The 12407-nt window shown below is 41.5% G+C and overlaps 1 protein-coding gene across 6 annotated transcripts in view; it reads right to left on the minus strand.

Moving 5' to 3' along the window:
• Positions 1 to 2758: 2758 nt before the first annotated feature.
• Positions 2759 to 12407, minus strand: part of lgmn (legumain) — a 50228-nt gene continuing 40579 nt past the window's right edge. For all 6 annotated transcript variants that reach the window (XM_059960197.1, XM_059960205.1, XM_059960208.1 and 3 more), the window contains 4 exons: positions 9193 to 9387; positions 4883 to 5053; positions 3666 to 3733; positions 2759 to 3326 (listed from right to left, as the gene is read on the minus strand). In XM_059960197.1, the coding sequence (XP_059816180.1) occupies positions 3284 to 3326; positions 3666 to 3733; positions 4883 to 5053; positions 9193 to 9387 (477 nt within the window). In that variant the 3' untranslated portion in view covers positions 2759 to 3283. The remainder of the gene's footprint in view (positions 3327 to 3665; positions 3734 to 4882; positions 5054 to 9192; positions 9388 to 12407) is intronic.

Here is a 12407-nt window from a genome sequence, read left to right on the forward strand (position 1 = left end):
TGACTATGTCTGCATGCTCTTATTCATTGAGTTGCTGCCACATGATTGGTTGATTAGATATTTACATTAACAACCAGGTTTCAGGTCTACCTAACAAAGTGGCCACAGAGGGTATGTTACCATATATTATTTTGAGATCCATATACCTGAAGTTTCTTTAGGCAAACACTGTGAGAATCCAACTGGCTATACAAGAAGGCCGCCTGATTTTTTTCAGCTTGGTTTTCTCAGAGATGGATTCGGGAACACATGTCGAAACCAGTGGAGAAACTGACTTTTATTTTTTTTATAAATTGCACCTCCACTTCTGGATTTAGTAAGTGTTGATGACTAATTGTCAGCAGAATCTAAATAATCCTCACTGTTACTAAGTAAGTTTCATTTCTATGAAAAAATCTCATCTTAGTCCCCACCCCCCACCCATTTCCTTCCAAATCTCACTGCCTACCAGTTTCCATTTTCCCAGTATTACTTAGTGTTGCCACATGTTGCCTGAAAACCCACAAGGGATCCAGGAATGGAGATGGCTTCCTCTCCCCGTGACGCTTTTAACAGTGCTGTGACAAGAATGATAAATTCTGATATTAGTTGAGTTTAAACTGCAGCACATCGATGTGCTCTATTTTTATATTTTAAAAAATCTGTTTTTGTTTTGAAAACACGTAATTGAGAGGGTTGTAAATGAAGTGACACTGTGCTTTCTACACTTGTCATAATATTCTTCAAAATGCTGGCATGATAATTGGTCTGTCGCTTCCTGCTCCACACACAATGCTAAATAATATTAATTATGTACTTTGCATCTCAAAGGCGAAGTTGACTTTCAGAAGATCTGTCTCCACTCAGGTCTGACTCCTGTAGACTGGACAGGTGGCAGAACCTAGCTTGAGGATGCCAAACTGCAGCGCAAGACTGCGCTTGTCTGGAACATTTTAATGAACCGTGGAATGGGCTCTTACTTTATCTTGGGCCTTTGGTGATTCCAGTTTTTGATCACTTAGAACATGCTCCATGTCTCCAAATTAAAAGACTTAATTCAGTGCACAGAGTTTTATTTTTACTGATGTCTTACAATGCCACCCACACAATACATAAAATTAAGAGGCCTGTTGCCAAATCTAGTACAAGTTACAAAAAAAAATGCAAGTTAAATTTCTTCCACTGTCTCTTCAGCAGCATTTGCAACTATCTAAAACAGTTCAAATTACTTAATAAAGAGGACAGATTTACAGGTGCCTCCCCCCCCCCCCCACCTCTAAATGAGTTTGTGGCCTAGTTTCTCTGAAGATGACCCTGATAAAAGATCATATATGAAGAAATGTCTTCTTTTAAGCAAAGGTGACAAGTGTTTTGTTTAAGCAACAGTCCCCCACCATGTGCTGGTGAGTGAACAGATGGTTCTCGCTGTGCATTTATTTCATGGTACCAGATCTACAAGTGGCAGAATTCACTCTTTTTCAGAAGCCTGTTCTCATAAAGGTTGGGATTGCACATCCATTTAAAATTCCTGTGTTGAATGAGTAACTAATCATATGATATAGACTTAAGATTTGCTTTTTGTTCCAGGGGAAATCCCACAACATTATTCCAGTAACTCAAAGACTTTCTTATACCTATCGTACAATTTGCATTTAAGTCAAGTACCAGGAAATCTCAGACACCCTGAGAACTGGGAGTTTCATGTTTCAGCTTATGTATAGTTAGTTTCATCCAAATAATCAGAACACAGTAGCAAGATCTTGAAAACCAAGCAGGAAAGGAAATGGAGGGCAAGGATATGGGTGATTTCATCCTTTAGCTATTTCACAGCCTTCTGGATTGCCTCTTCCCAAAGAAGAAACAATGCAATACTGGACTTCCAATTGCATGGTGTGCTTGGAACATTATTCTTTCTCCAGAATGAATCGTTCAACCTTGGCCACTGCCCACACACAAGCGGGTACGGGCGCTGCAAAGAAGAAAGATAAATTGTTTCTTTTGCACAGCAATGGACCAGCTGTTTAATTTTCATCAGAAGTTAGAAGGTATAATATACCTTGAAGTGCATTCTTGTCCTTCTTGCAGTCCCAAAACAGAATAAATCCTATACAAACAAAATGGAGCCTCTCCACTGATACTCCCGAACATGATGATATCACATTTTGCTCTATTTCCGATCCTAATGTGAAATGTTAGGAAATATGAACCTAGGTCATGGCTCCCTGATTCAGCACACAGTCACCCTGCTCAAGCTGATAGGTTGAATAGAAAGGGGAACGAAGAAGATAGAGCATAAACTAATACCGAGTCCCAAAAGTAAAATTAAACTTTTTGGGGAGGGGCATAAGAGGCAGAAGGCATCGATAACTGATGACGAATACCAGTCATGATTTTTTTTTAAAATAAAATATAAAGTTGATTGGCCCACTTCCAGCCACATTGCTCAGCCTTCACTCTTGATAGCTCCCTAAATGTGAACCTTTCAGACTGACTGCTTCAAAAAGAAACTCTCCAAGTACGAAAGCAGGTCAATGCCCATCAAGGTAGAAACAGAATCGAACAGCCTTTCTCAACGACAACTCCCAATTCGCAGAGGTTATAGTTAGAGTGGTTGATAGCCACTGATTGTAACTCAGTCATTTTGATCATTCCTGAGGGTAACTTCTTCAACCACTTCAATAGCAGCTTCCCCTTGCCTGTCACAACTCAATATTAGTGTTTGCCAAGATGAAAAGAAATGGCACTTTCATAAGTATATTATATTGAAACAACAATGAGGGAGCGGAACTATCAGGCAACTTTATTCAAATTGTATTTAATAATCCTGATAGAGGTAGGAATGTATGCAATTGTCAGCATTTTCACTCTGGTCACATCAAATATCTTTAATAGACGTGCAAAAGGTTTTTTCTCAGTTCATTGGTTTATACATTGTTCTTATGCATACATGTATTTCGAGTACAGCTACATTAACAGTGGTTAGTGCTTTCCCTGGTTACTTAAAACTAACATTAAAACAATCAAGGGAATTCATCTTTGGTTATAAGGTGCACAATCACAGAAAAATAATTTTCCATCAGTAAGGCAATCTGAGTAAAATTTGTACAGAAAGTATGAAAATCAAAATGTGCGAAAAGAAGCAATATTACAAGAGACCTTGAAGAATGGTGTTCCACAGCAATTACAGATTGGATTTACAGATCCAATTACAGAACGGATTTACAGATCCGTTCCATTATTTCTAATCCTTGAAGCTGCAAATCAAAATAGGATAAAATTTTCTGCATATTCAGGCCAGTGCATTTTAATTCCTCGCAAGGCATACTTTATCCATGGCTTGAAGGATACTGTAAAAAGAGATACAATAGTCAGTTCAAAACATTCCTAGAAATTTTAAGGAATTGACATGTTAACCAAACCAAAAAAAAACAAGAGGGACAGTGTTCATGGTGGGGCACGAGAACGAAATGAAATGCTCAGAAAATGCAGCCAACAGCACTACAATGCATGTAAAAAAACATTGGGGCCTTGTGTCAGACTAGTTTTTTCTTTTTCCTCTAACTTGCTTTTCATCATATTTGCATCATTATAATAATTTTAATTTAATTTGTTGGTTGCAAGGCTTGAAATAAAGCCTTCAGACTAATGAAATACATTGTGATAAAGATCAAATCAGAAAACATTACCTGTTTATTGAGAAACCTTCTTCACAAAGATTGACTAAAACATAAAGTTGTCTCAGTGCAAACTCATTCTGCAAACAGAAAAGAGAAGCTAGCATTATTAATAAAGAAAGAAAGAGTATTGTGCGCTCGTGATAGGAATGATGTCACCACACAAGGAATAGAGAAAAGATTCACAAGGATGGTGTACGTGATTCCGGACAACTACAATCATTAGGCAACACAAAGATCAATTATCATTTACAAGACAAGGAAATAGAAATCCAGAGGATCTCTGGTCTTGGTCAATAATCTGTGAATTCCATTTAGATTGGCCACAGATGACAAGACTAGACTGTGCATTGGGGGAGCCCCACGATCAAACAAGAAGGCAGTATTTAGTGAGCAAGGTGCCTTTCGGATGATGTCCAGGAGGGAACTTTGAGAAATTGACAGTACAATGGAAACACCAGAATACTTATGTGCCTTTGTTATCCACTCATGACTCTCCCCGTCTCATGATTACTACATCATTGCAAGCCAACATAAATTTAGCTTTTGCTGTACCACACCTTGTTGCCTGTTATCTGTTAATGGAAGTGATAAAACCTTACCTTCCTTAAATCTAAAAGCACCAATTCACTTACAAAAGCTGTCGCCATCTGAAGCGGCAGGGTTGTGCAATATAATGCAGTTACATGATTAGGACATGACAAGCCCCACTCACAAAAAGGCAGAAAAACTATAGACACCGGTCACAATGGAACTTGCCCATATGCCCTTTACATTCAGAAAATTTTTTTTTTTTTTTTTTAAAAGTCAATTAAAATAGCCTAATTGAGAATGTCAAAAATCTTAAACAGTTAAGTGTACTCAATGCTAACATTTAAGTTATAGTACATTCCTCATATCCCTTGAAGCTGTTCTTTTCTATTCAAATAGGGTGGCTCACTGTCTAATCTGGCACAAGGTCAGCATTGGCCATCATAACTGCTCGAGGTGCATGGACTTCAAAATACAGCCAGTAGTTCCATGCAAAGTTGCCTCAGCAAGTTCTATCCCAACATGTGTTTTTTTTTAAAACTGCTCTACTACAAAAGGAAATTCTCTTGGCTGCACAGTGATGACAATGACTTCTCCAAACTGAGATCCCAAAAGTGCCAAAAGAAAAAACAAACTAACATGTGGCAGGTTTCTCATTCTAAGCAAAAAATAATTTTTCAATGAAATTATATACTTACAAGTGTCGAGTGCCAGTTGAAGCAGCGGGTTTTGAAATAGTAATTTGCAGCTTGATAGCATACGTGATTGTAGATACGATTTCGAGAATTTAGAATCCGTACTGTTTGTTCCTCAGATCCTGTAACAATGGAAACTATCTTCCTCATGGACTCCTGAATTATTCTTTTTCTCTGCAAGAGAACGGATGCATCAGCAAAGCAGGATTGTTGCATGGTTTTGTCCTGGAACATCAATACTTCCTCCACACCTATAGCTGTTCAAGCCACTGGATTCCTCCAGCATAAACACAGGAGATCCTGCAGATGCTGGAAACCGAGAGCAACGCACAAATTGTTGGAGGAACTCAGCAGTCAGGCAGCATCTATAGAAGTGAAACATGAAAAATCGACAATTCGGGCCAAGACCCTTCATCAGGACTTGGAAGGGTCTCTTGAAGGATCTGATGAAGGGTCTTGTCTTGAAACATCTCTTACACCTCCATTAGGATTTTGCTATGATAGAGCATTTCAGTTACAAGGACTGAATAGGTTTGGTTTCCTTGGAAAGGAGTTCAAATAATGGTATGCAAAATTACCAGAACAGGAAAGGTAGTTTGCAGGAAACTTTTCCCCACATCAGGTATCTAACCCTCAAGGGAATAGGCAATAGACAGTAGGTGCAGGAGTGGACCATTCGGCCCTTCTAGCCAGCACCGCCATTCACTGTGATCATAGCTGATCATACACAATCAGTACCCCAATTCCTGCCCTCTCCCCATATCCCTTGACCCCGCTGTCTACAAGAGCTCTATCTAACTCTCCCTTGAATTTATCCAGAGACTTGGCCTCCACTGCTTTCTGGGGCAGAGCATTCCACATATTCACCACTCTCTGGGTGAAAAGGTTTTTCCATATCTGTTCTAAATGGCCTATCCCTTATTCTTAACTGTGGCCTCTAGTTCTGGTCTCACCCATCAGCGGGAACATGCTTCCTGCCTCCAGCGTGTCCAATCCCTTAATAATCTTATATGTTTCGATCAGATCCCCTCTCATCCTTCTAAGTTTCAGTGTATACAAGCCCAGTCGCTCCAATCTTTCAACATATGACAGTCCCGCCATCCCGGGAATTAACCTTGTGAACCTACGCTGCACTCCCTCAATAGCAAGAATGTCCTTCCTCAAATTTGGAGGCCAAAACTGCGCACACAATACTCCAGGTGGGGTCTCACCAGGGCCCTGTACAACTGCAGAAGGACCTCTTTACTCCTATACTCAATTCCTCTTTATAAAGGCCAGCATGCCATTAGCTTTCTTCACAGCCTGCTGTACCTCCATGCTTGCTTTCATTGACTGAAGTACAAAAAACACCTAGATCTCGTTGTACTTCCCCTTTTCCTAACCTGACTCTATTTAGATAGTAATCTGCCTTCCTGTTCTTGCCACCAAAGTGGATAACCTCACATTTATCCACATTAAACTGCATCTCCCATACATTTGCCCACTCACCCAACCTGTCCAAATCACCCTGCATTCTCATAACATCTTCCTGACATTTCACACTGCCACCCAGCTTTGTGTCATCAGCAAATTTGCTAATGTTACTTTTAATCCCTTCATCTAAATCATTAACGTATATTGTAAACAGCTGCAGTCCCAGCACCGAACCTTGCGGTGCCCCACTGGTCACAGCCTGCCATTCCGAAAGGGACCCGTTAATCGCTACTCTGTTTCCTGTCAGCCAGCCAATTAACAATCCATGTCAGTACTCTGTCCCCAATACCATGTGCCCTAATTTTGCCCACTAACCTCCTATGTGGGACTTTATCAAAAGCTTTCTGGAAGTCCAGGTACACTACATCCACTGACTCTCCCTTGTCCATTTTCATAGTTACATCCTCAAAAAGCTCCAGAAGATTAGTCAAGCATGATTTTCCCTTCATAAATCCATGCTGACTCGGACTGATCCTTCTACTGCTATCCAAATGTGTCGTAATTTCCTCTTTCATAATTGACTCCAGCATCTTTCCCACCACTGACGTCAGGCTAACCGGTCTATAATTCCCTTTTTAAGCATAGGACAAGAGGCAAGAAATGTGGAAGAGATCAGAGAAGGTGGTTTTTCACCCAGAAATTGGAATAATACACAATGTGTTGGAGGAGCTCAGCAGGTCAGGCAGCATCTATGGATAGGAATAAAAGTAGATTTCCAGCATCTGCAGAACCGACTGTCTCTGGAATCTAGAATACAGACCTAGAAGGTGTTATGTGCTCAGAAAAGGATTCAGTATAGATAACTGATTTATGGTTGGCATCGACCTGGCAGGTCAAAAAGCATGTCACTGTGATTTTATAAGCAGAAATCTAAAGAGTCAATTTCACTATGAAATCTGTCTCAATAATTTACTGAACATTGATTGAAAATGCAAGAAATACTCAGCAGGCAGGCAGAATCTGTGGAGATGGGAGCAGCTAACAAGCCAGATTGGGTATCCTGACCCACATCTTTCAGATATTACCCATACAGGCCACACTTGAGAGACTTACGAGTGGTGATGAGGACTCAGACAGCAGGACAAGGCTACATCTATGGACTGCTTGAATAGGCCTCCAACAACATGTCATGAAAACTATCTTATTTTTAAAAAATTATAGACTAATTCAAAGCAAAACTATCATTATTTCACTTTTTTTTTTTAAGGCGAGCACCCTCATACAAATGACTAGGACCAGACGAGACACACAAAACCTCGTTATATTCCTGGGAAATACAAGGTGCTTCAGCTCAGCAGTTTCTGGAGCATCCCAAAATCAATGGAGAATACCCCAGCTCAGAAAATGGACCCTTCTGCCCTGAGATCTGCAGCTTGCAGTCATTTAGTGACCAAAAGTCAAAGCAAATTTCATTATTCAATCCACAACCCCTAAATCATAGAACCACAGAACATTACAGCACAAAAACAGGCCTTTTGGCCCTTCTTGGCTGTGCCAGATCATTTTTCTGTCTAGTCCCACTGACCTGCACCTGGCCCATATTCCTCCATACACCTCTCATCCATGTACCTGTTCAAGTTTTTCCTAAATGTTAAGTGAGCCCACATTTACCACTTCATCTGGCAGCTCATTCCACACTCCCACCACTCTGTGTGAAGAAGCCCCCTTCAATGTTCCATTTAAACTTTTCCCCTTTCACCCTTAACTCATGTCCTCTGATTTTTTTCTCCCCTGGCCTCAGTGGAAAAAGCCCGCTTACATTCACTCTATCTATACCCATCATAATTTTATACACCTCTATCAAAACACCCCTCATTCTCCTACTCTCCAGGGAGAGAAGTCCTAACCTTTTCAACCTTTCTCTGTAACTCAGTTTCTCAAGTCCCGGCAACATCCTTGTAAATCTTCTCTGCACCCTTTCAACTTTATTAATATCCTTCCTGTAATTCAGTGACCAAAACTGTACACAATACTCCAAATTCGGCCTCACCAATGCCTTATACAACCTCACCATTACATTCCAACTCGTACTCAATACTTTGATTTATAATGGCCAATGTACCAAAAGCTCTCTTTACTACCCTATCTACCCATGCCACCACTTTTAGGGAATTTTGTATCTGTATTCCTAGATTCCTCTGTTCTACCGCACTCCTCAGTGCCCTACCTTGTATGTTCTACCCTGGTTTTTCCTTCCAAAGTGCATTACCTCACACTTGTCTGTATCCCAAAGACTTTCTACTTCCTGACTGGCTACATCACTGCCTGGCATGGGAACTGTACTTCCCCTAATCACAGGACTCTGCAGAGAATGGTGTGGACAGCCCAGCACATCTCTAGATGTGAACATCCCACTATTCAGGACACTTACAGCAATAGGGTACATAAAAAGGGCCCAAAGGATCATTGGGGACCCGAGACACCCCGACCACACACTGTTCCATCCGGGAAACAGTACCGCAGCAGAAAAGCCAAGACCAAGAGACTCCGGGACAGCATCTTCCACCAGGCCATCAGACTGATTAACTCACACTGACACAATTGTATTTCTCAGCTATATTGACTTTTGCTGTATATCTTACTGTACATACTATTTATTACAAATTACTATAATTGGCACATTCAGATATGTAACGTAAAGATTTTTTCTCCTCATGTTTGTGAATGATGCAAGAAGTCAATTCAATTCACAGTTCAACAGACAGTACTATCACTCATTGCATAAAAAAAACATTAGCATCAAACTAGGAACGCCAGAAGTATTCACTAAACCTTAATTTGGTGAAGTGATAAAGCACAACGGGTTCTGCATGGATCAGTGTGCAATGTACACTGCTCACCTGCAAGTGCTCACTGATTTCAGTCAGAACCTTCCGAGCCACCTTAATACTGTTTGTTGCCATGTACTTGCGTTTAAGAATGGCAAGAACAACGTCAGGGCTTGGCACTGCATCTACAATGTCCGTTGGAGGCTTCATTTTGGGGGGTCCCCTCTTCGAGCCCTGAAATGCACTCAGTTTCATGTGGGACACTGTCTAGGGAAAAAAGAACATTTTTAATGAATCCATTTTCTAGTAAGCATTTTTGTCTGCAATCAATGACAATTTTGTTCAGAGCTGATGCTTTTCTTAGCGAGTCAGAAGGCAAGAGTCCCAATTTCACTAGGAGATCTCCTAAACAGTACTTAAATCCAGATAATATATTGACAGCACTGTGCCAGTCACAGATACACATCAGGTAGGGCATAAATGACAGGGATCACAGTAAAGTCTACTTCAAACCGAACAAAATTAATCTACAGAGAAAAGGTGTATTTAAAGTGCTGAAGAAAGAACAGCAACTTCTCCCACTGAAAGCAGAACAAGTTTTCTCAGAAAACTGTAGTGAGTGGAGGACGATTACCTGAATCATCACATCATCAAGTTTACCGATGACCCAACAGTCATCACCAACAACGATGAGGCAACCTACAGTGGGGAGGTGGAAGAGCACAAGGCCTGGTGTCAGCCAAATAACCCATTCCTCATTGTCAACCAGACACAGGAGATAGTCAGAGTTCAGGAGAAGTTCACCACTCATATCAGCAGCACAGCAGCGCAAACTGTAAGCAGTTTCATCACTGCATGCTAGCGAAACTGCACCGCAGGGGCAGGAAGGCTCTACAACAGATAATCAAAACCGCACAACGTCTCACCAGCACACTTGCCATCAAGGACTTGTATACAGAAAGGTGCTGGAAAAAGGCCAGAAATATCATGAAGGAGCCCTCCCACCCTGCTCATGGACTGTTTGTCTCACTCCCATCAGGGAGGGGGCTACGTATCATCCATGCTAGGACCACCAGGCTCAGAAACATCTACATCCCCAAGCAGCAAGGCTCAGCAACAACCCCCCCCCACCCCCACCAAACACTCCTTACCACCACTACTTTACCATTTCCCAACAGAGGCAATTTATGTACAGACTATCCTGCGCCCAGCGTCACTTCATGGACAATCGACATATACAAGCTATCTTATTTATGTTTATTGTTTTTTACTATAGTGTACTTTATCTTATTGTGCAAACACGAGGAAATTTGCAGATGCTGAAAATTCAAACACACACAAAATGCTGGTGGAACACAGGAGGCCCGGCAGCAAGGGAAATCACCAATCACCTTTCCAGCTCTTAGCTTCATCCCACCCCCTCCGGTCTTCTATCATTTCATATTTTCCCCCTCCCCCCACTTTCAAATCTCTTACTATCTTTCCTTTCAGTCAGTCCTGACGAAGGGTCTCGGCCTGAAACATTGACAGTGCTTCTCCCTATAGATGCTGCCTGGCCTGCTGCGTTCCACCAGCATTTTGTGTGTGCGTTGTTGTTTATCTTATTGCGTTTTTTTTCCCCATGTTGCAACCGACCTGGAGTAACACATATCTTGCTCCCTTTTAGACTCATGTACTGGAAAAGACATTAAACAATTTTGAACAACTACTAATAGAACATCTGCATCCTCTACACAAGCCTTCCCATCAAATGCTCAGCAGCATATTCTTCTATTCTCCATCAGGCATTTAAATACCCCTGCCCCCCCCCCCTTAAATGTGTAGATACTAATGCACTTGGGCCGGCATTCCAATTTCAATCGCTGACACAGTTTCTACAGAATTTCCTATTGCATTTTATAAACCTCTAGCTCTGGCTTCTGGAAATGCCTTCAAAATCAGAATCCAGTTTAGTATCATTGGCTTACATCGTGAAATTTATTGTTTTGTGGCAGAGGTACATTGCAATACATAATAAAAGCTATAAATTAAATATACGAATTAAATTGCATAGTGCAAAGAGAGAGGAAAAAGTAGTGAGGTAGTGTTCACAGGTTCATTGTCCATTCAGAACCCTGATGGCAGAGGGGAAGAAGTTGTTTCTGAAGCACAGTGTGGATCTTCAGGTTTCTGTACCTCCTCCCTGGTGGGAGCAATGAGAAGAGGACATGTTCTGGGTGATGGGGGCCTTAATGATGGATGTCACTTTAAGGCACCGTGTTTTGATGGTGTTGGCCGAGTTTACAACCTTCTGCAGCTTTTTCCCGATCCTGTGCATTGCTCCCTCCACATCAGACAGTGATGCAGCCAGTCAGAATGCCTTCCATGCTGCATCTGTAGAAATTTGCCAGAGTCTTTGGTGACATACTAAGTTTCCTCAAACTCCTACTGATATATTGCCGCTGTTGTGCCTTCTTTGTAATTGCATCAATATGTTGAGCCCAGGATAGATCCTCCCAGGAACTTGAAAGTGCTCACCCTTTCCACTTTTGATCCCTTGATGAGGATTGCTGTGTGTTCTCTCAACTTACTCTTCATGAAATCCAAAATCAATTCCTTGGTCTTACTGACATTGAGTGCAAGGCTGCTGTTGCGACACCACCCAACCAGTTGATCCATCTTACTCCTGTACGTCTCTTGTCACCATCCAAGATCCTGCCAGCAATAGTTGTGTCATTGGCTCAAATGTCATCTATAAATTTGCCAGTCATAGATGTAGAGACAGTTGAACTGTGGGCTAAGCATGCATCCTTGAGTTGCAAAAGTGTTGATTGTCAGCAAAGAGGAGCTGCTATTACTGATCTGCACACACTGTGGTCTCCTGATGAGGAAGTCAAGGATCCAGATGCAAAGGGACCATAAGATATAGGAGCAGAATTAGGCCATTTGGTCCATCGAGGCTGCTCCGCCATTTCATCATGGCTGATCCATATTTCCTCTCAACCCCATCTCCTGCCTTTTCCCCCCATATCCCTTCATGCCCTGACCAATCAAAAATCCATTAACCTCTGTCTTAATAAAGACTTGGCCTTCATGGCTGCCTGTGGCAACAAATTCCACAGATTCACCACTCTCTGGTTAAAGAAATTCCTCCTCATCTCCGTTCTAAAAGGATGCCTCTCTATTCTCTTATTAGACTCTTCCACCACAGGAAACTTCCTCTCCAAATCCACTCTATGAAAGGAATGTACAGAGGCCCAAGTTTTGGAGCTTGTTGATTAAAACTGAGGGCATGATTGTGTTGGCAC

The sequence above is a fragment of the Hypanus sabinus genome, chromosome 2, assembly GCF_030144855.1.
Source record: "Hypanus sabinus isolate sHypSab1 chromosome 2, sHypSab1.hap1, whole genome shotgun sequence".
Lineage (NCBI taxonomy): Eukaryota > Metazoa > Chordata > Chondrichthyes > Myliobatiformes > Dasyatidae > Hypanus > Hypanus sabinus.